At 40.9% G+C, this 25,845-nt stretch overlaps 1 protein-coding gene across 10 annotated transcripts in view; it reads right to left on the bottom strand.

Moving 5' to 3' along the window:
• Window positions 1-519: 519 nt before the first annotated feature.
• Window positions 520-25,845, bottom strand: part of LOC101171181 (probable E3 ubiquitin-protein ligase HERC1) — a 43,760-nt gene continuing 18,434 nt past the window's right edge. For 4 of the 10 annotated variants that reach the window (XM_023960418.1, XM_023960413.1, XM_023960416.1 and 1 more), the window contains exons 33-80: window positions 25,658-25,755; window positions 25,440-25,535; window positions 24,764-24,931; window positions 24,446-24,685; window positions 24,267-24,350; window positions 23,856-24,084; window positions 22,391-22,676; window positions 21,293-22,065; window positions 20,786-20,999; window positions 20,119-20,288; window positions 19,457-19,540; window positions 18,640-18,826; window positions 18,423-18,559; window positions 18,120-18,325; window positions 17,695-17,954; window positions 17,291-17,343; window positions 16,975-17,169; window positions 15,040-15,205; window positions 14,691-14,940; window positions 14,102-14,312; window positions 13,468-13,745; window positions 13,236-13,363; window positions 12,954-13,081; window positions 11,653-11,880; window positions 10,938-11,065; window positions 10,042-10,241; window positions 9,765-9,876; window positions 9,494-9,625; window positions 8,464-8,562; window positions 8,165-8,338; window positions 7,782-8,066; window positions 7,638-7,703; window positions 7,429-7,554; window positions 7,204-7,342; window positions 6,947-7,128; window positions 6,502-6,657; window positions 6,295-6,417; window positions 6,085-6,187; window positions 5,775-5,944; window positions 5,539-5,677; window positions 5,282-5,451; window positions 5,015-5,184; window positions 4,693-4,858; window positions 3,584-3,660; window positions 3,240-3,492; window positions 1,638-1,790; window positions 1,063-1,368; window positions 520-979 (exon numbers count right to left, since the gene is read on the bottom strand). In XM_023960418.1, the coding sequence (XP_023816186.1) occupies window positions 794-979; window positions 1,063-1,368; window positions 1,638-1,790; window positions 3,240-3,492; window positions 3,584-3,660; window positions 4,693-4,858; window positions 5,015-5,184; window positions 5,282-5,451; window positions 5,539-5,677; window positions 5,775-5,944; window positions 6,085-6,187; window positions 6,295-6,417; window positions 6,502-6,657; window positions 6,947-7,128; window positions 7,204-7,342; window positions 7,429-7,554; window positions 7,638-7,703; window positions 7,782-8,066; window positions 8,165-8,338; window positions 8,464-8,562; window positions 9,494-9,625; window positions 9,765-9,876; window positions 10,042-10,241; window positions 10,938-11,065; window positions 11,653-11,880; window positions 12,954-13,081; window positions 13,236-13,363; window positions 13,468-13,745; window positions 14,102-14,312; window positions 14,691-14,940; window positions 15,040-15,205; window positions 16,975-17,169; window positions 17,291-17,343; window positions 17,695-17,954; window positions 18,120-18,325; window positions 18,423-18,559; window positions 18,640-18,826; window positions 19,457-19,540; window positions 20,119-20,288; window positions 20,786-20,999; window positions 21,293-22,065; window positions 22,391-22,676; window positions 23,856-24,084; window positions 24,267-24,350; window positions 24,446-24,685; window positions 24,764-24,931; window positions 25,440-25,535; window positions 25,658-25,755 (8,684 nt within the window). In that variant the 3' untranslated portion in view covers window positions 520-793. Of the gene's footprint in view, window positions 980-1,062; window positions 1,369-1,637; window positions 1,791-3,239; window positions 3,493-3,583; window positions 3,661-4,692; window positions 4,859-5,014; window positions 5,185-5,281; window positions 5,452-5,538; window positions 5,678-5,774; window positions 5,945-6,084; window positions 6,188-6,294; window positions 6,418-6,501; window positions 6,658-6,946; window positions 7,129-7,203; window positions 7,343-7,428; window positions 7,555-7,637; window positions 7,704-7,781; window positions 8,067-8,164; window positions 8,339-8,463; window positions 8,563-9,493; window positions 9,626-9,764; window positions 9,877-10,041; window positions 10,242-10,937; window positions 11,066-11,652; window positions 11,881-12,953; window positions 13,082-13,235; window positions 13,364-13,467; window positions 13,746-14,101; window positions 14,313-14,690; window positions 14,941-15,039; window positions 15,206-16,974; window positions 17,170-17,290; window positions 17,344-17,694; window positions 17,955-18,119; window positions 18,326-18,422; window positions 18,560-18,639; window positions 18,827-19,456; window positions 19,541-20,118; window positions 20,289-20,613; window positions 20,661-20,785; window positions 21,000-21,292; window positions 22,066-22,390; window positions 22,677-23,855; window positions 24,085-24,266; window positions 24,351-24,445; window positions 24,686-24,763; window positions 24,932-25,439; window positions 25,536-25,657; window positions 25,756-25,845 lie in introns of all 10 variants that reach the window. The other 6 variants (XM_023960421.1, XM_023960419.1, XM_023960417.1 and 3 more) reach the window with 6 other exon arrangements.

Genomic DNA, 25,845 nt, shown 5'->3' on the forward strand with positions numbered 1-25,845 from the left:
ACTCACAGGGAAACAGATGGGTAATAAGGTCACAGCAGATGTCTTACTAGCACGGACAAATTGCAGACACACCAACTGTGCTGACTCAGGGAGTCATTGAACTCGTGGGGAAATGAATTAGGACTGTCTTTTGTAATATTGAGAAGTTTTGTCCCCCATTTTTTGTCTGGTTGTTTACAAAAAAAAAAGGCTAACGTACCGTTTAAAGGCTTAAAATCCATTGATTTAATTAGTTTTATTTCTGCTGACAATGTGGGATGTTTGAGTTCTTCACCCAACCAAGACTGGTTTTAATACATCTGCAGCTTTCTGGATCAGGAATAAGATTTTTGAGAAAAATATTGCAGATCTTATGTTGTGCGAGGCATCTTGTAGCATGGAACTCTGAATTCTGCTAATAAGCTAGCATTTTTTTTTTTTTTATTTCATAAATATCTATAATTTTATCATGTTGCAAATTTTAAGGGTCATTCAATAACAGGATAAAAAAAATAAAAAAATAAGACTAAGACAACCCAATATCACTGTAATTATTTTACACTCTTTATTTAATAATACTGACTACAACATGTGAGATTTCATCGAGTCTCTTCAAACAAACAGGCACATTCTCTCTGTTATTGTGGCTTATTTACCTAAGATTCTGAAACCCCTCTTGTAGCAGCACTGCAATAATTACAACACCATGCACGTGAAAAAAACCCAAAACAATATGCTACCGTACACATTTGGCAAATACAGTTTAGTTTCTGATCTCAGAGGAGTTACATTCATTATCATGTTTTCCCCAGCTTCAGTCTTCAATGTCTGAGCTGTCTGCTGGCTCTGTGTTGTGGGTCAGCATGTAGTTGTCCATGTCAATAGAGGTGCAGTTGTGGATTGAGTATCGGAGACGCTCAGCGAGGATTGCCTGGCTCGAGTACGGCGGCAGGCGAAGCAGGAAGAAGCAAGTCTGAGCGGTAGGAAGTCCGTTGATTGGCTGAGCAAAGAATGAAGGAAAAAAAAATCAAATTGTTGAGCGCATTTTTGAATTTTGCCATTTCTGCACGTTGGTGACCTTACCCTGTCGACTTTGATGATTTGAAACTTCTGCGACATGTCGGCAGGGTTGGAAGGCAGTCTGGACCTGCCAGAAACAAAACGCAGGAAGAGAACCCGCTCCTCATTGGTGAACTCCTCCAAGCTTTCCCAGAACCAGCCAATTAGCTGGTTGCTCTCGGTGATGTCGCGGTACCGCACCAGCCTCTTCAGCATCTCTACGGAGACCTCTGGCAGACCGCAGACCAGCTGTTCCAGCTGCTGCGCCGTCAGCAGGGAGAGGAGGGGCACGGGGATGATGGTGGACATGCCCTCTCTGACTGCTGCCACCTGGACACAACAGAACAAGCTCTGCTTTGATGGTCCTGACAACAATCAGGCTTTTGAGCGGGCACTAATGGAAACAGGTGGGCAGACAGGACCTGTGTGTGTTTACAGTAAAGAGAAAGTCACAACACAGCATCTTTCTTTTCCTAAAATAGCTTTGCTTCTCAGAGCCATGTATCATAATTAGATCCCGGTTTAAATTTGGATTGGGTGTTTGCTGACACCAGCAAACTGCTGCATGCGTGCAAATCTTTCCATAGATGTCCTCAAACCTGTGAGTCCATCTCATGCAGTCGGTAATCCAGGGCTCTCTCCACATATTCAGTGCGGTTTGCAAACGTCAAGGAGATGTTCTGACCTCCAGGCACTACAGGTACCAGCATTCCATCTGCACTGTGGGCCACAAATGAATCCAGTGGGATCATCTGTTCACCAAAAGAGAAAAAGAAGTCAGCAGGGAGTACCCTAACCCAAACACTAAATCTCAACAAAATATTTCTGTCTAGTTTCATTATCGTATTACTTCTCTTATTGATAAAGACAAAAACAGCTTTCTAGGAACTTTTAAGTAAGATGCAACAACTTTTTCTAAAATAATAAATCTTTAATATCTTTTTTGGTTACTTGATCTTGAAAACATCCTATTTTAAAGACCCACTCCAATGAAAAATGTGTTTGTAGTGTTCTTTTCTGATGATGGAGAACATATATGAAGAAAGTTAAGCTTAAAATGACATTTCTGGGTATTTCTTCATTCAAATTGGGGTCAAACAGGAGCAGACAGAAAGCTGACATTCAAAAAAGCTTGCAGGTCACAAATTCTCTGTTTTGCTTCATTCTGATGCATCAGCTTGCAGACAAATAGATTCATGTACGTCTTTGTTTTTCTCGTCTGAGCTGGAATCTGGATCTAAACTGTACAGCTGGATAGCTTCAATATTGCTCAGCATTTTTGTTGCACCAGTAATGTTAGGTTGGGGTTGTGAGGGCTGTAAACTAGTGGAAGAGCATGTAAACAGATGGATGATGGGAAGGAGATCGGGTTACCCTGGACAGTCCCGCTCAAAACTCAGAGGGGAATTTCTAATTGACTACTGCCGCTCTGCAGAAAATATGTCCTAAAAATGAACAGGTTTTTTGATTCTGGCAAAAAATAAATAAAAATGGCATAATTGGGAACACTTTCAGATCAAAAGATGATCAGAGTGGGATTTAAGGCATTTTATAACATGAAACAAGTTTTTTTTTTTTTTACTTAAATATTTTTAAGCGGAAGTTTTACTTGTGACTGATCAATCGTCTTGCTTCAAGAAACAGTATTGCTTGATTTGGGAAAAATAATATTTTTATTTGACTCGCAATTTACATAAAGTGTTTACATTTATCCTAAATGTGTAAATTCAGTCTTAGTTTAGGGTGATTTTGTCCTAAAAATAAGGTGGGTTGTTGTAGCACTTAAATTAGGATTCAATAGGGGGAAGGTGCATAAATATATGCATATTATATATGCACATAATATATATAAACATAACTTTTTTTTAGCAATACATGCTTATTTTAAGTCATAATATTTCCAATTAGTAGAGCAATATACATACATTTGAGTGTACCTCATTTTAAAATCTACTTTGGTCTACAAAAGGCAGGACACATCTACTTTTTTTCAGAAATATTACCAAGACAAATTCTTTTAGTTCTATTTAGTATTTTTTTCCCACTTATAACAACTCTTGTATTTTTTATATTTTTAAACTTGCTTTGGGGACATTTTTTTCCAGCGAACACACTTGTGACTGTAAAGTGCCTTGGGCCTTAAAGAAGGTAGAAAAGACCAAAAGAAACAAGTCATAAGTGCAGCTCCAACAATAACTTACCACATGAAAGTTTTCCTCTGTAATTCCACTGTTTTCTAAGTGAACAATGCCTTGAAGAGTGCGGTAGGTGAGCAGGTCGACCTCCTCCAAATCAGGTCCTCCCAAAGGCATGGAACAAAGCTGCTTCCACACCCAAGGGGCCAGATGCAGGTCCAGGGGCTTCTTGGTGCGGATGGCCACTGCCATTAGAATACCCAAGAAGCGAAACTGAACCATGTGATCATCAGAATGGGCGGCTGGATTGAGCAAAAACCTACAGAAGAGTGAAAACATTTTGAGAACTAAAGATCAGTCATTGGAACCATATATTTAGCCAAACTGACAGGAAAAAAAATGATCTGCACCTGTCTGTGTTGCTGCCTACATCTGCACAGCTGTTGGGAGTTCGAATCAGGAGATCCACCACACCCGACTGCAGCTCCTGATTCCACACAGTCCCTTAGTTTACATTGAGTGCTTTTCTATCACCATGTACTCATATTGCTTATTAGGGATGTCCTGGTCTAATCATGTGATCAGAAATCGGGTCCAATGACGCAGTTTCAGACTCGTTTGGAATCAGATGTTGTATCCCGACCAATGATTGGATATTTATTTTATTCTCATTGTGATAAGTGATATATATTTTAAGCTTATTATTACATTTAAATACTCTAGTAGAAGTCTGCATATCACAAACGGATCACGACTTTTATTGCCGTAAAGCGTAGCAGAATAAAGCACTAGTTTGAGCGCACAAAAAGAGTTCGGTGTAGTTAGTGAAATTCACTTATTTGGAATTCTCGGATCAAGAGCTCTTAAACATTTGAAACTGACAGCAAGCATCTGGTACTATTGGTTTATTTTAACGCAAACTACGACCTGCTAAAGCATTTTTAACAGAAAAAAGATCGTGTTTTTGTTTTTTTAATGAAAACTGCTTTCTCCGTGGGATTGTCTCCAAAGTGCAAGCTCCGTAAAAAGTGATTTAAAAAAAAAGAAAGAAAGAAATCCATTATGTCTCAAAAACAACCAGAACAAATAAATGGTTCCATTCATATGAGCTAGTCATGAATACATTCAATTTTAATGGAGATAGGAATCTCATATGATCCAAAATATTTAATAGTTCTGAGGATCTGAAGATACTAAAGCTACAGTCACAGAATTTTCTCATGTGATAAATTATCACCTATTTTAACGAGCCAATAGTTAACTATTTTTTCTAGTTGATAGCTTTATTGTTCAAGCTACTTCACAGAGGTGCAATGTTTAAGCGTTAAATGATAATAAAAGGGTTAATATAATAAAAATAGGGAAAAAACCTGGATCTATTCTTTAAATTTGTTCATTTTTTTAATATGTTACAAAGGATCGGATCGAGACTCGGTATCGGCAGGTACACAGAATCAAAAGAATCAAAATCAGATCAGAACATCCCTAGTGTTTGTAGATTGGTAATGTTTCATCTCACCTGGCACATTTCAGTGATGGTATCATCAAACACTCCCCCAGCATCATCAGCCCCCTCCCCCACTAACTTCACCTTCCAGGCCCGTGAGGGCAGCCGCAGCTCGAGGGGATTCAAGCCCACCACCTGCTTTGCGATCTGCACAAAGATGGGCTTACTGCAGCGTCCTCTGTAGGAAGAAACGACAAATATCTAAGTGGTAACAGAGTATAAAAAGCTTGAATAAAATATGGCATTCTTGCACACAAAAAAGAAAAATAAAGGTAGGCAAGGTAATGCCTGCTTTTGAAATCTCCCAATGACAAGAGCTCATGGTTCCTTTTACCTTGTGGAAATGCGTTTCACTGTGATCTGGGGCCCATATGTTTTGCCCTGGGTCATTGTCCTACCAATTGAGCGAACAAGAGGCAGTGTGTTGACCTTGGGTGATAGAAGGCCTCTGAGTTCACCCCGGATGATCGCCGATACCCCTAAATTATAGCGTGAAGTGGACATCTGTACAAAGGTGTAAAAACAAAAAGAAATGGAAGTGAGGCTAATGGCAACATGAAATCCAGGTTCACATTTCTGTATGGATTCATGTTATTGATACCAGGTTCCTGGTGTCCAGATTGAGCAGCCTCCAGGATTTGTACATAAGATCCGAGAAGTGGTGGAGCACCCTGAGACGCATGCTGAGCACGTCGAGGCTGCAGTCTTTCAAAGTGTGGTACTGGGGAGGGACGGATGGGGGAAGACCTAGCTGCAACTGTCCAATGCCACCTGCCATGCAATTCGAAACCAAAGTGTGCTGCTTCATCAGATCAGAGAACTAAAGTGGGCAGAGGGGCAATGTTGCTGCGGGCGTACCTGAGTTTTTTATTGAGGTAGACGGAGTTGTCCATCCGGCACTGTGGCAGCGGCCAGCAGAAATCTGTCGGATGTTCCGACCTTGCAGGGCCGTTATGAGTGTCGGCTCCCTCACTGGGTTGCAGTGCCCGAGGCCAAGCTACAGCAAACGCAGAGAAGAAAACAATGCCGTCTCTGGAGTGTCACTGCAGTGCAATGTAAGAAAATGGCAAGTTCTGATGGAGCCTGCTGGTTACCTGTCCCTCACTGTTGAAGCCCCAGGCATAGACATCCCCAGTGCAAGACAGGGCCAACACGTGTTCACAGCCTACAGCAATGTCGTCTATGAACAGCCCTTCCAGGGACGGCACCACCTGAGGGTGTGATTTATTCTTCAGCAAGTGCTCCGGTAGACCAATCAGACGCTCTGAAAAATGAGCAACACACAAAGAAACACTAGGACGAAAAAAATAACACTTTTTTGAATCCTGCCTTTAAAACTGCCAGCTGAGAAACAGAAGTGAACTTTTTCTGATTACATTACCAAGCCCCGAGTGACTGATGTACCTTGTCCAAACGTGTAAACGTGTCCGTCACTGGCCAAAGCCACAGAGAACTGAGTACCGCAACAGACCTTTTTAATTCCTTTTTTACAGAGTGGCTCCACTCTCTACAAATAAGGAAACACAATGATAGCATCTTATCTCCTGAAACAGCAGTTTGATCAATAAATACCTTATTTGTCAGATACTTTAACATCTGATTGTGTTTCAATACCTGAGGGTAGTATTTTGCTGTGGAGGAGCCTGTTCCCAGTTTTCCATAGTCACCATCTCCAAATGCCCACATGACCATGCCATCCAAAGACAGCACCAATGTGTGGTTGAGGCCACAAGACACCTAAGAAATGAATGTAAGCCATCAACGTTGTTGGGGGCCCAACGTCCTAGTGGCATTCGTCAAAGAAGGCGGCCTACTTCTCACCTGTCCGACGTGATATCCCTCTAGTGCAGTCACCCTTTCAGGGAGCATCTTGTTGGATGTTGACCTCTGACCCAAACGTCCAGACTCACCACTGCCGAAGGTGAACAATTTTCCATCTGCCGTGACAACAGCAGAGTGTCGGAAGCCACAAGCAAGCTAAGAAGAGAAAGAAAAGCCATTTTTTTTAAAACATAGGATAGTTCATATATTCATGGCTAAATAAAGTTTGACATTATTCACTTATTTTTATTTCCTGTCTTTTATAAAAAATAAATGGCTGAAATATTATAGTACTTTTTCTGGATGTTTTCTTTTCTTGAAAATAGGAAAGAAAATTTTAAACAAAATCACATTTTAAAAACATACAAAAACTGTTCTTACAAAAAATTGATAAATGTTAAAAAATCCTAGATCCAGAATGTCAAAGCCCTCAGTTGATCTTCACCTGAACTACTTCCTCTCCTTGTAAAGCCTCTATCTGCTTGGGTCTTCTTTGCCTCTCGCTGTTGCCATGCCCCAGTTTTCCAAAATCTCCATCTCCCCAGCTAAAAACTTCCCCCGTTTCCATGAGGGCCATGGAGTGTCCATCTGAGCCGCAGGACGTCACCAGCTGTGTTACCACATACCCTGCTCAAGGATTCAAAAGTTAATCCAAATTTAAGCGATTAAAATCCTTCTCAGTTGGGCCTGAAAATAACAGACCTTGAAAGGCAGAGATTATTGTGGGGACATAGAGGTCGTCAGAATTCCCCTGGCCCAGTCTACCATACTGTCCTTCTCCGATAGCCAGAACCGTCCCATTGGACTGGAGCAGAAATGTGCAGTTCTGTCCGCAAACAACCTGAAAGACCCACACAAAGGACAGAAATATTTTAAAACAGTGGAGGACAAAGTCAGTATAACCTCAGGGAAAAGGTCGCCAACTACCTGCTGTGTCTGTAACAGAGCGGGGGCCAGTGTGGGTAACATTAGGTTAGCTCCTGTTCCGGCCAACTGTCCATATCGCCCATTCCCCCACAGATACACTTCAGTCTTGCCCCCTTGTTGCCAATCCTAAGAACCACAAAAAGTGATCTGAAATGAGGATGTTTGCACATCTCTTTGAGGTCATAGGTAAAAATGGCTTTTCTGTTAACCTCAGGTCTGCAGGTGGACCATGACATCAGCTGTTCGTCCATCCTGAAACTCCACTTACTGTTGTCCTGTAAAAAAACAAATGACAGGATGAGAACACTTAATTAAGATGCAGAGAGCAAAGTTTACTGAGAAATACCACCCACCAGTGCCTTGGTAACACAGCTGTCCTGCACATCTGGAAACTCTGAAACAACAAAGGACTCTGGGAAGGCAGTGCCGCTGGCGATTGCCTCGGCACTGCGGACCGTAGTGGCATAGGTAAGAAGCCAGCTCCACTCTGACAAACACGAGTGAGCGTTGGGGTGGGTGTGGTGTGGGGGCCGAGGGTACGAACAGAGATGTTTTTCTAAGGACAATCCCACAGCCAAGGAAGCTAGACTCTGCAGGAAGGGACTGTGGACAAGCTGGTCTCCGGACGCCACATGGCTCTGCAAAAACAGAAGTCATTGAAATTCATGTCTCAGATGACACACAAAGCGGCTCCAAAAAAATAAAAATAAAAAAAGATTTTGGTTTGAGCAATGACCCGCTCATAGCTGTACTGCTCCTGCAGCAACAAGGGCAGCCTCTCCAGAAGAACAGCCAAACACAGAGCCCGATTCAGCCCCATGATGTTCTGACCTCTGAGGACCATGCGGCAAGTTGCCAGCGTGTGGTTTTGACTGATCCAATCAGGAGTGCAGCAGATCAACAAAAGATCCTGAAAAGGAAAGAAAAAAAAACTGTCATTTATCAGAGAAGCATTGAGGTATGCAACAGGTAAAAACAACTGTTACTAAACACAAACGGTTTAAAGAAATACAAGTAAAGAAAAACCCAAATTACCTTCGATCTCCCAAAACAGGCAGCCACACCCAAGTTTGGTATCCAGGCAGTGCTGACGACTGAACCCAATCCTGTGACGGTCTGCAACACTGAACCATCCTACAGAAGGAAGGGAAAGCCGCACAGCACAGCAGTGTTTACATTCTGTCATCTACTCTAGCTCTTCAACTATTTACCCAATTAACGTCATTCTAGCAGATTATAAAGCGGAGAAATGTAGCCACCGTTGGCGGCTCTGAATCCAAACACTGATCCCAACCTATAACCTCCAGGAGCAATGTGGGGTTCAGTGTCTTGCCCAAGGACACTTCGACACACAACTGAACCTGCGGTCACCCAATCAGGGCTTGACCGCTCTATGTCTGCACTGCTACCACTCATTTAGAATAGTTCCAAGATTCTTTCAGCATCTAAACAAATAGTAACAAAGCGAAAATCAATCCTCAACCAAATACAGTAAAGGAAAAAATAAGAAACATAATGACATGTTTGATTAAGGGATGTTGACAACTAAACATCTGCCATCTGAAAATCTTCATAACATATTGTTTATTTTACCTAAATTTTGATTTTAGTATGTTTTCAAGACAAGAATTATAATTTTACCCCCCATGTTAGTAATACAAGGATGATACAAAAATTTTAATGAGGAAAAATACTAATTTTAATTTGGACTGATCTTGAAAATGGGCCACCATATTGACACATTCAGGTGGCTACGTGCTTTTGTAACAGATGATGTCCTGCGGTAAACCTATACTTAATGTGGTGCTTACACAATAAAATGAATAAATAGGGCTAGAAAACTGGAATGCAGTAGATTTACAACACTAATACCTTTCATTATTTAACCTCAAAAAGTGACTTGATGCTTTTTCAGAGGTCAAAACACATAAAAGTTGTTTTTTTTTGGGGGGGGGGAACTTGACATTGACATTTGGTGATAATCACATTTCAAAAGAAATCATTCCTGTGAGAGTTTTAATGCACATGTGTTGCAGGTGGCATGTGCTGACCTGAACTCTCTTACCTCTAGGGACCAGATGTTGAGAAGTCCCCCAATCCCCCCAGAAACCAGTGCCAGGCCGCTGAAGCAAAAGGAAAGGGATTTCACGGCTGTGATGTGGCCGTGCAGGACAAATGCACACTTGGCACTATCCTGCTGACAAAGGAAAGAGACGGAAAGTCAGAGATGAAGAACGCTTCATTTGAAATATTTTTGGTAATGATTCAACTGATTCTGATGGATTTGGCTTGTGAATAAAAAAAAAAAATAGGTTCGGTAGAAAGTTGAAACTAACCCTCACTTCAGGGCTTTTATCCTGTGTGGGGGAGTTAAATATGTTCGGCAAAGACACAACAGTGCCCCCCTGTGGCATTGTCCAGACATAAACTGAGCCATTTTGACAGCCTCTGCAAAAGTGGATTTACATGAAAAACAAACAATACTATAGAAATGTATCAACAAAAATACAACAACCAATCAATCAAGAGATGGAGATATTTAACTGTGGACATAAAAAACCTTTCAGAAAGATCAGACTATATTGAGAAAAACTGAAACTTTTGAAAACTCACACAGCCATCATGAGCCTGGGATCAGGCGCTCTCCCTGCAAGGGGGCACCACTCTGCAATGTTGACTGTGCTGCTGTGGTAGAGTGAGTGCAGCGTCACCCAGGTGCCCCCGGCCTGTCCCAAGATCTTCACCACATCCGATCTCCCCAAACAGAGAAGCATGTGCCCTGTGGGGTCCCATTTTAGAGAACTCACACTGTCCTAAAGGGGGAATGGAAGAACAGATAAGTTGGAATTAAAATGGATTATTAAATAAAAAACATTCAAATTAATTTAGATGTATTTGCTTATTTGTTATTTTTATTGAAGTTTACAAATTATTAGGAAAAATCTAAATGCACTTTTGAACTTGTAAATATGGTGTGAGACAGACAAAGGTCCAGGCCAATGCATCAAGAAAAGTTAGGTCACACAAGCACAAAAGAGGTAAGAAGTAGACAGAGATCATCTGCTACCTTTGGTTCATTCATTCTTGATAGAATTTGATTTAACTTTGTTTCTCAATGATAGCATTAGATAAAAAATGTAAAGATTCTGGAAGAAAAAAAATGGGAAAAATGTGGATTACAGCCTAAAAGAGAGTAGAAAAACAAGAGTGGCTACTCAGTTAAAAGTCCTGACATGACCCAACCAGAATCTGGACCTGAATCAAGTTATACATCCCTGGAGGTGACTGAAGCTTCTGGCTCAGCAGAGCATGAAGGATTATGTCAAGAACAGGTGTGCCTCGATTTCAGGATCATTTATTAGGAACCAGCTTTCAGTAAATCTACAAAAAACTGAAAATCAGCCCCCTTTAAATGTTAAAGAAATTTGTGTAACTTGTTAAAAAAAATATTTAAAAAAAGATGAGTCTGTTTTTTTTCTTTTCCGCTGGAGTTGCAAAACGTGACAAACCTGGAAAGGAGAAAGCACGACAGGCTGCGTGGTGCCGTAGGTCTCTGTGGTACCCAGAAGTACCTTTCCGCTGAGGTAACCCACAGCAAAAGGCTTGTCCTCAGCATGCCAGGCGACACACAGGGGAGCTGCGGTAGACAAGAGGAGGCTCTAAGAGATAATCTACTTTTTATCTTTTGCAAAGAATTTTCTGAGAAAATAAGACCTAACCCTGAACAAAAATCAGAGTTTGTAGATGTTAGCTCTGCATACAAAAAGAAAACTAGAATAAGGGTTTTTCCTCTCTACATAAGAGACCTTTCTTACGCATATTTTTGTTTAATAAACTGAGTTATGAATAAAATTGAACTTAAAGGGTTTAAATGATATATTTTTAAGCCAGTATCAGAGAAGTCCTGATTATTCAACCTCAACTTCAAAATTTAATCAAAAAGCTAATCATTTTCTATAAAACCAAGTGCTCACAAGCTCTTGGAAGTGAAATCCTGTGTATTTTACAGCCCCAATGTTGACTTTACTCATTTATTTACAATCAGTGAAAAAAGGAAGAAAGTTTGTTTTTTGATAACCAAGAATAAAGCATTTCTATTCTGTTCTAAACATTTTTTGAATATTTCGTCTGGCAACATATGGTAGTATTCATTGATAAAAATATACATATTTGATCAATTTTATTATGTATATTTGTAAAAAGTGTGTTGGACATTCTTCTCACCCTCTTGACTTTGGCAGTGGGTTAGTTCTGTGCTTTTAACAAGCAGCTCAAAATCCTGCAGTGTGACTTGTAGCCAGCAGAGGGAGCCATCCAGCATCCCCACCAGCAGACTCTCAACAGTTCTGTTCTTGCAGTTTGCAGACTGGTCCATCATCCACAAACTGAAGCTCTGAGCCCAACAAAGAGCTGTGACCCGAGAACTCTGATGCTCCACATGGCAGAGAGATCCTAGAATTTGACAAAGAATGGTCACTGTTAAATTGCAACCATTTGCAGTTACTACCTTTTTTTTGGACAATTAAGAAAGCATAAGATGGGGAAAAAGTGAAAGGTATTAAGTACTGTAAAGTTTTGATATTAACTACATAGGCAAGTTCCATAGCTTTCTAATATTACTCTAAACCAACACTTTATATACAGATTGATCTTCAAGTCATTCTTTCTTGGTTTTCTCAAGTTATTAAAGGAAAAAGTCAAATAAAAAGTGGTAATTGTAAGATTGTGTTTTAATTTTTTGTCTTTTCAACCGGCGCTGTGATAGGCTGCCAGTTACCACAGCTCCAAGTTAGCCGTCTTGTGTTTGTGTTTCGTTTTGTTGCTCTGTTATTGTTAAACCTTTTATTTTAAATACATAGCGAGTGTGATGGCATGTCTGCTACTCCTTTTTGGGACGTTTTCCACCGCTTCTGGGGCTGAAGGGGAGCATTGTTTACCCGATCAACTGTTGTCGCTTGGCAACAACAAATGCCGCCGGAGAAGCGACCAGAGATCGCAGGAGAGGCTGAAGTGACTGGGGTTTTGCATCTGCCCTCCTCTACAATGGGGGTGGGGGTGCGGGTGCGGGAACAGAAAGAGGATCACCAAACTGGTGCGGAGATCTGGCTCCGTTCTGGGATGTCCCCTAGAGTCTGTGACTGTGGTGGGTAAGAGGAGGGTGTGACGGAAACTGGAATCCATAATGGACAATCCTCTTCATCATCAATCCTCTGCATGGGAAAGTGGGTACAGCGAGGAGCTCCTTCAGCAAGAGACTTTAACACCTCACTGCAGGAAGGAGTGCTTTCATAGATCTTTACTCCTGTAAGCTGTTAGACTATACAAGGCCTCATAGAAACTGTACACTTCATTGTCTTCATTATGATCCTTGTGTTTTTATTATCTGTTATCTGATGTTTTAATTCATATCTGTTGTTTATTGAGCCATGGTAACAAAGCAATGTCTCTGTCATGGGATCAATGAAAGTTCTATCTATGTTTACTATATCTATCTAGTTCCAAGCTTGCAAGAGTAAGAGCCTAACCTCTGAGGTTCATGATGTTGATGAGTTTGTTCTCAGGCGCAGCCAGGAAGTTTCCCCCACAACTCCAGTATACAGGAGACATGTGTTGGCATCTGCTTCCTCTCTCGCTGTTCGATCTGTCTGTCTTACTGTAAAACAAGAACATTACCACTTATCAGCATGGAAACTCCTGTGACAAACACAAAAATTAGAAAGATTTCTCACAAAATGTTAAAAATCTGAAAAGGTGAGACAGTGAGACTATTTTCTTTTTACAAAGTATTGTTAAAAAGTAGATGTAACCTGCTAATGCAGGAGAAAGTGGTCTGCAACTCCACAGAGTTCTGGCCGATGCTCCACAGTTGCACCACACTGTCCTGAGAGCATGTGGCAAGAAAACTGTGCTCACTGCTCCAGAAACAACTGGCCACCTGAACAGGAAACAAAAAACCGGAATAAGCCGAACTCAAACAGGATAGGTTCAGAAGGCATAAAAAAAAGCAACACTGGAAAACAGGAATGATGACACAATCACCTTGTTGTAATGGCCCTCTAGTCTCTTGAGAGGACATTTGCGCAAGTCACCAGCCAGGTCACTATATGTTTGTGGGCGATTAGGGCTGTCTCTCCCCGCAGCCGCCAAGGCCTGCACCAGCTGCCGCGCTGCCCACTGCCGGTGTATACTGGTCAGCTTTGCAGACAAAACACATGCTGCCAATGCGTTAGCCAGTTCTAGAGGGCCCACTCTGGCACCTAGGTGTGGCAAAGGCGAAGGAGGCAAAGATGGAGAAGACCCCTTCTGATTTCCTGAATCTGGACCACAAAAGTATTAAACAAGCTAATTAGAGCTCAGTTATATTCAACGTTACAAAGCAGTTTCATATAATCTCTACATTCTATCATTTTAGCACTTTTTTAATTTATTTATTCATTTATTTATTGATGTGTGTGTGTCTGTGGGTGTGTGTGTGTGTTTTTGCGGGGGGGGGGGGGGGGGGGGGGTTGTCGCACGGTTTGTCTTGTCATCTTGTTTTTAAATTTTATTGTATTTTATGCACAGCACTTTGAGTGACATATGTTGTTGAAAAAGTGCTATATAAATAAAGGTTGATTTGATATAATGCAAGTAATCAGTGATAGATCAGACCTCTGTGTTTTTACTATAATACCTTCTTGTTCAGTTCTGTCTGGGCTGTTGCAGTGAAGGCTCTTTTCAGTGAGCAGGGACACCAGACTTTGGGTGACCAGGAACGTGAGTGGCGTTTGGTCACCTTGGACTCTCTGCTGCTGGGCTCCCTGAGTGGCAATCGTGAGAATAGACCTCTGCTGAGGTTCTGTGATACCCCCGCTGTTTGCACCAGTAGCTGCAGCCTTTAGGTTCTGGATGTAGAAAATTAGTCAAGTTCAATTTAAACACTTTACCTTGATGTGTTATTTGTGTGCAACAAAGTTTAAAGAAATGAAATCACTGAAACAATGGTCACATTTTTCAACAGTTTTAAGTGGTTTTTAGACAATTTTGCCAAAAGTAAAAGATTCACATCGTTTTGCCACAAATGTGTTTGTTTATGTATAAGAACTGGTCCAAAATTTCAGTTAAAAATAAAAAAGAAACCAAAAACTTTTCCTAGCCTTGTACAATTTTATTTTTAAGCTGAGGTAAGCTAAAATGCTATACCTAACAATTCTCAAATCTCACTCTTCAAATTTAGCAAATAAAACTATCGTTCTTGTGTTTCAGACAGAAAACAAACCTACCTGAGTGCAAATCTCCACCAGCTGTCTGTAAGCAGTAGGGCAGTGGGACACGACGCTGCCGATGGCTGAGGTGAGAAAGTTGAGACAGGTGGACGTGTTGCGTTCTGACGGCAGTCCCTTCACACCTGACTGGTTGTTTAGGCAGGTGTGAACCCGTCCTCCCGCTGCCAACGTCATCAGACGAACCAGGATACGAATGTCTGCCAGGCCCAACAACTCCAACCCGTTAGACTGACTGCTCACTGATACACTGGGGGAAAAAAGGCAGACGAGGGCGACTGGACATCAAACGACTGACAAGTGTGGAGAAAAAAAATGAAGGGAAGGATAAAGTTCAGATGAGGCTTACCTGGAAGCAGCTTGAGACAGAACTTTCATTACCATGCTGTAAGCTAGCAGAATCTGCGCAGTAGATGTGACTCTTCTTAAAGCTTTAACTCTGTCGTGCGAGTCTCTCAGGGACACTGCCTGCTGCCCAAGGCTCAAAAGTGTCTTCTGCTCAGGAAGGCTGTTGCCTTGTGAAAAATGCATACATCAAAATATTTCAATTACAGCAAGACAAAGCCTTACCAAATGCTGCATTACATTTGTTGCATCTTTCACACTGAATAACAAGATCTTATTAGACATCGTTGACAAAGGTTTTGCTTCAGCTGTTATTTGATTCAAGTGGTGAGTCATTTTGCTGCAGAGAGTTGCTTGGATATTAACACTCCCAGCAGGCACAGAGGTAATATGGGTGAGTGCTACAAGTGAGCCACATTACCAGAGGAAAGAATGATTAAACAACCTCTGTAAACAGGAAAAAGACAAGCATAAGTGACCTTATCTCTCCAACAGTTTATTGGTTTAACTTTAACTTATTGGTGATTGAAAATAAGGGGGTTGGAAGATCAGTTTCATATCTGGAGCAACATTCTGTGTGCTTTCACCTGACTAAACGTTTAGGGGCATCTAAAGACTTGATGGATTGAAAAACAAAAAAAGGTTTGATTGGAAAGAAAAAAAAAATGTTTCTGGTTTTGTGAACAGCTCTTACTCTTCTTTTGGGTTATTTACTGTTAGTTTATCATAAAAAAGTGTTGCTTTTCATTATTATACAGAACGCAGTAGGGCTGCACAAGGAAAAAAATAAAAATAAAAATCATAATTTTCAATATTAGTGATCTATATTGCGATGAAGATATAACTTACGATACATGAACAGATGGCAAAACATCCAAAAACACAATTTCCATTTTACTGCAACAGTTTAATCTAAATAACCCTCGTCTACATAGGAGGCGAACATCTAACCTAAAAGGGGCTCCATCCAATTGGTCAACAACGTGAAGCACTCCATCCGATCGGTCAAATGCATAAAGGGATTTATTTGATTTAGGGCTGCACGATATGAGGAAAACTTGCGATATGCGATATTAGTGATCAATATTGGGATAACGATAAATTTGCGGTAAATAAACAAATAGAAAAATAAACAAAAACATCGTTCCCATTTCATTGCAACAGTTTAAAAATTATACTCCAAATGACCCTCATCGACATGGGGGACAAACGTCAGGGTGGCTAACCCTGGTCCTCAAGAGCCTCGACCCTGTCTGTTTTCCAATTCTCCCTAGACTGCTCGATAATGATAACCAAAATCAGGTGTGTTCAGTCAATCAGGATGTGAAATCACTTGAGTCAGCCAATCAACAGCAAGCTGGTTAAGGAGAGCTGGAAAACAGGCAGGGTTGAGGCTCTTCAGGACCAGGGTTAACATAATAGGCCTCCATCTGATTGGTCAACAATGGGAAGGCGTCCATCTGATTGGTCAAAGCATAAAGGGATTTATTTGATTCGTTAAATGCTTCAAGCGGCTAGAAGATTGTTTTAACACATTTTGGGTTTGCGATTTATTGCGATATTCGCCGTCTTTTGCGATATGCATATTGCAGAGCTGGATATTGCGATAACGATAAATTTGCGGTATATTGTGCAGGCCTAATTTGATTTGTTAAATACTTCAAGCTGCCATAAGATTGTTTTAACACAAGGTAAGCAGGTAACCATTTATTGCCATTATCGCTGTCTTTTGCGATAAGCGTATTGCACAGCTTGATTTTGCGATAACAATAAATGTGCGATTTATTGTGCAGTTATTTACTTTCATCTTCTGATGTTTACTTTTATCCTCAGATTTACCTCTTTATTAAACTGTAAAATCAAATTTAATGCCCTTAAAACATTTTTTTTTCTTAAAAGATACATCTTCTTGGGTGAAAGGAAAAGACAACCATAATACCTTTAGTAGAAGTCGCAGCTGGAGATGCTGAACAGCAAGCCAAAGCCCCTAGTGGATCGGGCTCAGTATAAACTATAGGATCTGGTATCAGCTTCTTTTCCGTCAGCCCCAGTGGTCTCAGTAGGAGTCCGAAATCCTCTAGTCCTGTCAGTTTGTCCGAGTCAAAGTCATCCTGGTGGCTTATTTCCCAATCATCTGAGCAAACGGGGGGGGGGGGGGGGGGGGGGGGGGGGGGGTTATAATAAAGTGGTATACTTGCACAGACTTTTTTTAGAATTTACTTTGAATATTTTTAAGTAAGCGTGACCTTCTTTACCATCTGATGTGCTGTCTCTTTGGCCAACCAAATCTGATGTCAGACCTTTCATCCTGCAGGAAGTTCATGCCAAAAAAACAACTTAAATCAAATTGTTCTTGCTTACAAAATGAGCAATTAATTCATTATATCTATAAATCATACTTGATTTCAAAACTTGAAACTGTTTTGTTAGCTTTTTTATGCAGTTATTTATTACATTTAAACAAATCAACATATAGTTGGGTAAAATTAGTTGGTATTTTTGCCCAAGAAATTTGCCCAATAAATCAATATTTCATGTAATCAAGCTGAATAATTTTTTTTTTAAATAAATAAAATTGTGAACTCAGACTCCCATCGAATCAATTCAGTGGAAAGGGAGTGAAACTTAGTCAATGCAGTCAACAAAATATATAGCGTACCTCTCATATTTGGAATTTGGATCGTTCGTATTTGCAGCCATGTACTTTTCTCTACACGAGTTGCACAGAAGGTAGAAGGGGAAGTTGGAGCCACACTCCCCTTTGAACCAGACATCAACATAAGCTCCAGAGCTGTCATAGCCCTTGCGGGCGGCGCTCTGCCCGCAGCCTGGGTGTCGCCGTTTAATGTGATTGTTGAACTGCAGAGTGAAGGTGTTGCACAGCTCACATTTCACCATCTGGCTGTTTTCTTCTCCTGTCTAAAAGAAGGGAATCATACTGGTTGATTATATATTAAAATAATAAATAAAATCTGTGCCGTACTACTTTGCTTCAATAGATTTTTAAAGAAGTAAATTGGTTCATGATCAGTTGAACTAAAGTTGGTCATGCATAAAAAAGCAATTATGAATGTTTAACATCACCTCCATTAGTTGGAGTGTGTCAGTCTCCAAACTGAGAAATGACGGTGTGAGCAGGTCCTCAAAAGTTTCTTCCTGGTATGGGTAATCCATGTAGCCCAGCTCTGACTCTTCAGCAGAGAATGGATGGACCTCCACTTGCTCTGGCCAATCACCAACTGCTGTGTGCTGCTGGTACAGCTGTGGGAGGGGGCTGGGTGACGGCAGGTCTAAAAATATGACATAGGGTGAGAATGAAAACAACATTTTCTCCACTTATGGTTGAAAATAGAACTTTTCTGTAAACTGTGCATTTTATTTGTGTACCACTTTGACCTGCTCTTCTGAAGGACGTTCTTTGAGTGGGCCCCAAGCGTCTCCGTCGGGCTGGGGGAGGTCGGTTCCGAGTGAGGTGGACATCCAAGAAGTTATCCCTCTCTATCCAGTCGAGCCCTGACAAAATGCTTTTAAAAACAAAAGGAAATCAGTGTCAAATACAACAAATGCAAAACAGAAATGTTCAGGTAACTGCAAAAAAAAAAACCTTTCGTGGGTTGGACCAGTGGGGTGTTCAGGACATTGCACCGTCTCTGGGCCGTCTGGAGACGGTGTGTCCGGAGCACCCTCTGGCCTCGGTGAGTCCGCAGCCTGCTGGTCGTCTGTTAATGGGTGCTCCAGCATCCAGCAGGCCAACACCTCAATGGTTTGAGAGTCCAGGTCTCCCGCGACATCTAAAAAAGCACGACAAGGAGAACCATTTGTCCCCATACTCCACAACGAAAATGGACTAGTGTGCGTTACATTGCAAATTAACATTGAACATCCCCAACAAGGGACCATGCTAACATTCATGCTGAGGTCAGGCTAATGCAGAAATATTTGTGAATAAGAATGGTGTGAAACCTGATAAAGTAGAGATATAAGACGTATGAAACTTATGCAAAAAAAAAAAAATGTACATACAAAAATATAGACCGGTAGATATACATCTATATAGATTTGTATGTGTAACGTGTATATAGATGCACTTGAATTTATTGACATGCTAGACAATTTATCAGTGTGAAATTGGAGTATGCTTGCACTTGACGTTGATCAATAACATTTTATTGTGCAAATGATTCTGATGTATGATTTAGTAAACAGAGTTTTTGCATATTGATATTGGGTATTAAAAAGTAGAAAGGAAAAGGTTCAAAATGAAAAACAAAACAATGAGTTTCCAATTTAATAATTATCCTGATAAAAGATATCACATTTGGTTTGAAAAGAAGTAGTTTTTGAGATTTTCTTTTTCAAATGTACATACAGCCCCTTAGGTTAAAATTGATTGGCATTGTATACAGCACTTAAAATAGTACCTGCCGCCTCCATGGCCCAGTAGATATGCCTCATTGTGAATCCCATTTCTAACAAGCGACTGGTGACAAACATTTGTGTCCGCTCTGATGGTTAAGGAAAAAAGGTGAAGTGCACGAAAAAATCCAGGAAACAAATATAAAGTCTAAAAACAGTTTAAGGGGTTGATCCATGTTTAATGTCCTCCCCACCAAATGAAATAAACTTTTATTAGATTAGACCATTAAGTCTCATGTTTTAGCTTTTTAACATCAAATGATCGCTGCAAAAAAACATCTACATCACAAACAAAACAAAAATTAATTAAGATGTCCATTTCATTTTGTAAGTGAATGCATGCACTTAAAGATCATTCAAAATCAGAGCAAAAACATGCAGTTTTGAGAAGCACTGACTTTTTAGTAAATCACATGCAAAATGCACAAGAAGTTACAATTTATTTGTTAATTTATTTACTTTTTTTACTATAATGATAATTCCCAGCAATAGTCAATTTACTTTTTGAATAAATATACATCTTAAAAGTCAGAAAACAATTTTTTTAAAGATCTGACAAATTAAAATGCCTGTCAATTGTACAATGGAATGATTCTAAAAGATAGTCTCCCTTTCTTGGCTTGTTTTGACAGAATAACTGACTCCTTGGCATTCGCCTTGCTCTTACCCAGGCTACTTCTGGCCTGTGTGCTGCAGGGGCCCGGTTCCATGAAGCTAGTCTGCTGTTCTGTGAAGGCATCACAGGAAGCAGAGCTGGCCAGGCTGAAGCAAGGGTGCAGCACTGGGGGGGCACTAACCAGGCCCGTAAGTGTAGGGAAGCGGGTTAGCACCATGTGCCTAGAGGAAGTGGAAAATATAGTAACATTGCATTGAGGCAAGGTTTTTAACCTTGGTCAAACTGACATTAGACTTTCTCTAAAATGTTCATCTTTAGAGCTTTGATTTGAAGTTTTGTTTTTTCTTTGTTTTTAAGTGAATTTTATGATAGACAGTGGCACTAAAATAGCTTTTTTTGACATGCCATTGAGTAAAAACCACACGGTTATGCTTTTTGGCTGGGTTAGACAAAGAAGAAACGGGCAGAGCTGGTGCCAACAATTAAGACCGAGCAAACAAACTCTTCTAAAGCTCCTTTTGCAAGTTACAACACATCCTAACTCACCAGATCCCTGGACTTCAGAATAGCTGCTTTTGCCACCAGAGTCAGGTCTATGATGTTCAGTAAACATTTCAACACTAATTACAATGAGAATGGCTACAGTGCTTTTGTGCAAACCTCCTAACTAAGCATCTAACATGGTTGTAACTTCAGATATTTTCCTTCTATTACTTACTGGAGGAGGCTGATGGGGAGAAAAGGGTTGAAATTATCAAGACCGTCCACTTGCAGGTTTGTTGGCAGAGAGGATGCCAAGTCTGTGTTGGAAGATGAAGCAGAGGCTCTGTTTGATTGGCCAAAGATGGCAGTGCCCTCTGAGCCAGCACTGTACAAGGACACCGAGCTGGAAGACTTGGAGATGGGCTGGGAGGACAGGCGGTGGGCGGAGTCTGTGAGGGAATGGTGGTGCTGTGGTTAGTTTGTAGTTACTCAAGCACAGACAACTTTTTTCAGATAGCAAATACAACCATGACAAATTAGCAGTCTTCATTTTTAACTGAAAACCAAGAGTAACTTTATTCAGCTGCATCAGTGTTTTTGAGATACAGTATCAGTTTTAGAACTGTTAATGACCATGACATTCATGTATTAAGTAGCTGTTTAACTTTTATTCGATCTGACAAAAAAAAAGTCATGTCATTAGCACAAGCATGCAGCATGGAAATTGAATATATTTATATACCTTTGTGTTCTTTGTCCTCCTGTCTGTTCAAGGCTCCCATGTATATCATGACTTGAGCTCTTTCCAAATCAGCGAGGGACACAATCTGTTTGATGGGACAGGGCCTGACGGCCCACTTCACCATAGTCTGCACCACGTACTGCAGCACTGATCTTAGCTCACAAACCTTGTCCCACCCTACACTGCTTGCCTTGGCCTGGTCTGGGGTTGAGCTGGAAAGGGGACTCACTGATGGCTTTGGAGGGTCAGGTTTAGGCACTAAGAGCAAGTCCGACAGCTTCTCACAGCTAAAAAAGACAGCCAGGGTTTTCAAACCTCCAGTGAGCAGATATGAGACTTTAACTGCCCTGAGTTCAAGAAGAAATGAATCATCTTTGGAGATTTGTGAGGTTTGGGGGGTCTGGGCTGAACTAGTTGATTCCTGAGAGTCGGCGGTCTTGTTGGTTTCGTTTTGCGATGGAAGCAGATCCCCCTCCACCTTTTGCTCTCTCTGCCTCCTCCACTCGTCCTCTAAAAGCCATTTTCCATCATGTGATTCACCTTCATCCAGACAGTACTGTGTCTCAGGCTCTTTAATCTCTTCAGAGTGTGTCCTTTTAGGAGGTGGATGAACCCCCATCCATCCCTGCTCTTCCAGCAGCCCCATCAGATAAATCAGATCTAACAACACTCTTGGCTTGAGACCTCCGAGGCGAGCGACATCGAGCCAGGATGTGTCGCAGGGCTCCAGTGAGGAAATTGGCGTGTCGCTGGGTGACCAAGAATTCATGGAGCTTAGTTATTGGGAAGGACGGAAAAACCCACAGAAACAGCATGGAGTGACATCAGGACGGATTTGACAGGGGATAATGGATTTAAGAATGAAAGGGAGAAGCAAGAAAAAGATCAGGAGGGAAAAATGATGAAAATAAATTTCAGACAGATTACAAAAGGAACAAAAAGGAAACACTGACAGAAAAAGAGTTCAAGTAACACACATACTGAGATGATCAAGACAAGAAAATATAAGAATTGTTCAATGGAAGTGAATGAGCTATTACATATGAGTCATTAGAAAATGTATTTTGATCATAAGTGAATGTATGCGTTTTGTGATACCTAAAAGAGAGATCAGCTTCCTCCCACTGAAGCTTGGCCAGATAGCTTCCTTCTTTTAGGACCCCGAGCAGAATGGCCCTGCGTGCGCTGGGCTTGTGCAAGCACAGACCTCCAGCACGAAGACCACTGTCGACCCCCCCAATCACAGCAAAAACAGGCCACACTTCTGTGCAAAGAGCAGCCAGCTTCACAGTAGAAAGTGGCTTTCGGTGTCCCGGGGGATCCCTGGAGCCATCACCAGTCAGATCTTTCTCACTCCCAGTCTCACAGTGTGGGAAGCACAGGTCTGTTGGAAAACAAAACACAAAAGCTGTCATCCTTTGAAGTATAAGCTTTACAAGACTGAAATTTAAAAGATAAATAAAAGACATTTACAATGTCTGCCTTGAGGCTAGAATATTGTGGGTTCCACTCCATAATCAAGTCTCACCAAAGACTCTAAAACCACATCTTTTAAATTGAACCTGAGGGCAAAAATGTCAAATACTTCTCAGAAATGTGTGTAACAGCAGCTCCCTCTGGGGGTTGGACCAAACTTTGCACAGCCGGCATGTAACAACCAGCAACACTTAAGACTTGATTTAAAACTTTATTACATTTTAAGGTGATCTACTATGATTTGAGCTTCTTGAATAAAATAACCCAATGTTGCATTTGGACTTAAAACACTGTCTAAAGTTTAAAATCTGAGTTTAAAACAGATAGAGAAAAGTAAATTAAGATTTACTCTAAACAAGCAGTGTCCAACTTTATTTCAGGGCCACAATACGATTTACTGTCAGACAATATTTTTAACGGCTGTCCTATTTTTTTATTTACCAACAGTTTTCTTTAACTTTTGAGGTTAACATTTATCTTCATCCTCTGTAAGTTATTTGTAACTTTATTTGCAGACTACATTTCATTTAGGGACAATTAAAAAGTAATATAGATTTCCCTTAACCATAACTGTCAAAATAAAAGCTAAAAAACAGACAACAAATTTAACTTCATCTGCATTGTAAGGTGCAGATACATTTAAAATAAAAAAGTAAACAAATCCTGGTATTTTCTAAAAATAATAATTGTAAATCTAATGTTTGAGCAACTTTATTAGCAGCATCCTCATAACATTAGACTTGACATTTTGACATGCATCAAGAATGAGTCAGATTTTGTGGGGAGGATCTAGTGGTTTTCCAAAATAAAACTTCCTTCAGAATAAGATATAAATAACACAAAAAAAAATTTAGGTAGTCTTTTTTTCCCTCTGCAACCCGGTACCAAGCTTCCCACGGACCGGTACCTTATTGTAAAATTACATATGAAAAAAAAACTAGAACTACTGTTGGTAGCATGAAAGGTTAGTATTTGCAAAAACTGTTCAGACTGACATCACAGACTGATTAAGAAATGGAGTGAAGACAGATTTGCTGGACGAAGAAAAGCTACTGCAACTGCTGCTTACTGCGGGAGTTTGCCTCACCTGGGTCTTTGCAGCATCCCGACTCATCCTCTCTCAGCAGGGGACCAATGAGCTCCAGCTGGCTGTGAATGTGCTGGTTAATGTGCGAGGACCACTGGTCACACTGATGGAGCCGTCGCAGGAGCTGCACTGTTGCTTCGAGCAGCACAGTGGTCCACGGGCTGCAAAGTGGCTCCCCAGGAAGGAGGTTACTCGGCATGCCTCTAATCTGCAGGTCACACAGTGCCACCTGTAACATATACAGAGATTATGTTCAGTGTTGCTTTCCCAATTATGCGACCTCGGAGATTCCTGGAATATCCAAGTCTTGAAAAGGTTTTTGCTCATAAATCGGATTCTATTCTAGTAATGTCAAATGGTTACTGTTGAAAAATTTGGATTCAAATGATGTGGGAGCACGGTCTTCCGTACCTTTTCTCCAGGATTGCTGCTGTAGAACAGCACACACGGGAAGAGTTCAGATGCAACCACACCCTCAAATGCCAACTTTGGCTCCTGGAAGATCATCAAAAGCAGTGAATAAATAAACACTTCAATCAATCTAGTCACAGGCAGTTACGGTAATTCCAATTCGAAATGTTTGCCCACACCTTGTCATTCTTAGCAAAGGAAATTGTATGGGCCTCCATGTCCAGAATGCAGGTGATGGTGTCACCCTGGGTGAAGGAAGGAAGCGTACGGACCAGCTCCCCTCCGTGGTATAAGTTCCCACTGTATGCACGATACAGCCACATGTCAGTGGTAGTGTGGTGGTTGTGATCTCTGACGGGCCAGCGGGAAACGCCGATGCACGTGCCCTCGTTGCCCCTGTTTTCTTTAGCAATGCTGAACTGAGAGCAGAGGAATAATATGGGGTTACCAAATAGCATTAAAGTCTAATTATGATAGAGAAGTGTTTCTTGAGGTACCTTCCATATATAACAGCCAGAGGTAATGGCTGTAGTAGCCAGGCCATAACCTTTCCCCCCTGAACCATGGGAGAGGATGTTCCCACTCTCCAAAGAGCAGCAGACCAGCTTTTGTGGGTCAAAGGAAAAATCTCCAATGGGGATGCACTCATCATAGCTGCTGTGATTCTGGAAAAAAAAAAAACATTAGTGGGAAATAAATGGTTGAGCACATTTTGATTTTGATTGTATTATTTACTCAAGAGAATATCAAAAATATTTTTGTCTTTTGGGGTTGTTAAAGGTTTAAGGGTCCTCGAGCTTCTTCAACTCTGCTCCCTAACCTCACTGTTAAATATCTGGTTCTCTTTCTTGGCAACCATACTGCTGCTCATTTCACTGTGTAACTAATCAGCTTTATTTCTCTGCAGTTTCCACAACTCTGCAGAAATAAGAACATTCCTTCAACATCTTTTAAAGATCTTGTTAAAAATTCCAGTCAGAAGCTCTACTTCCAGCTCTCCAGAACATTTCCACACCTCCAAAGGTATGTTGTCAGGAACAACTGACTTCATCTGATGCCCTCCTCACTTTATCCTTTCTGATTTACCAATTCAATTTCATAACCTCTTTGAAGTTCTTCTTCCATCTTTCCATCAAATTGTGGATGAATAAAATATAATTTAACAATATCTACCACTCTCTCTTTTCCAGTTGTTTCTTCGAGGTTGACTTCATCGAGCGGTTCCTCCCACATACACACAGACAACAGATGAAAGAGCTGTTTGACAATCTGGACAAAATAGAGTAAATTTGAGTCATTACACAAAAGCGGGTAGTAAAATACTAAAGATATTTCAGGGAAATAGCAGGCTTTAAAAACCTAGATGAGGCTTAAACCTTTTGAAGTCATACCTGTTGAATCTGAACAGGCTCCGAACAAGCAGGTAAAAGTCTTTCTAAAACATGAAAGGCCAAAAGTCTGGTGCGAAGGTTCTGGAAGTGTGGAGATCCTAAAAAACAAAAATGTGATGACAGAATTTTAAAAAGGAGATGGCTTTTGTTACACAAGCTACGATTAAAAAAGATGTGTGTGTGTTTTT

The sequence above is a fragment of the Oryzias latipes genome, chromosome 12 (assembly GCF_002234675.1).
Source record: "Oryzias latipes chromosome 12, ASM223467v1".
In the NCBI taxonomy this organism is placed as follows: domain Eukaryota; kingdom Metazoa; phylum Chordata; class Actinopteri; order Beloniformes; family Adrianichthyidae; genus Oryzias; species Oryzias latipes.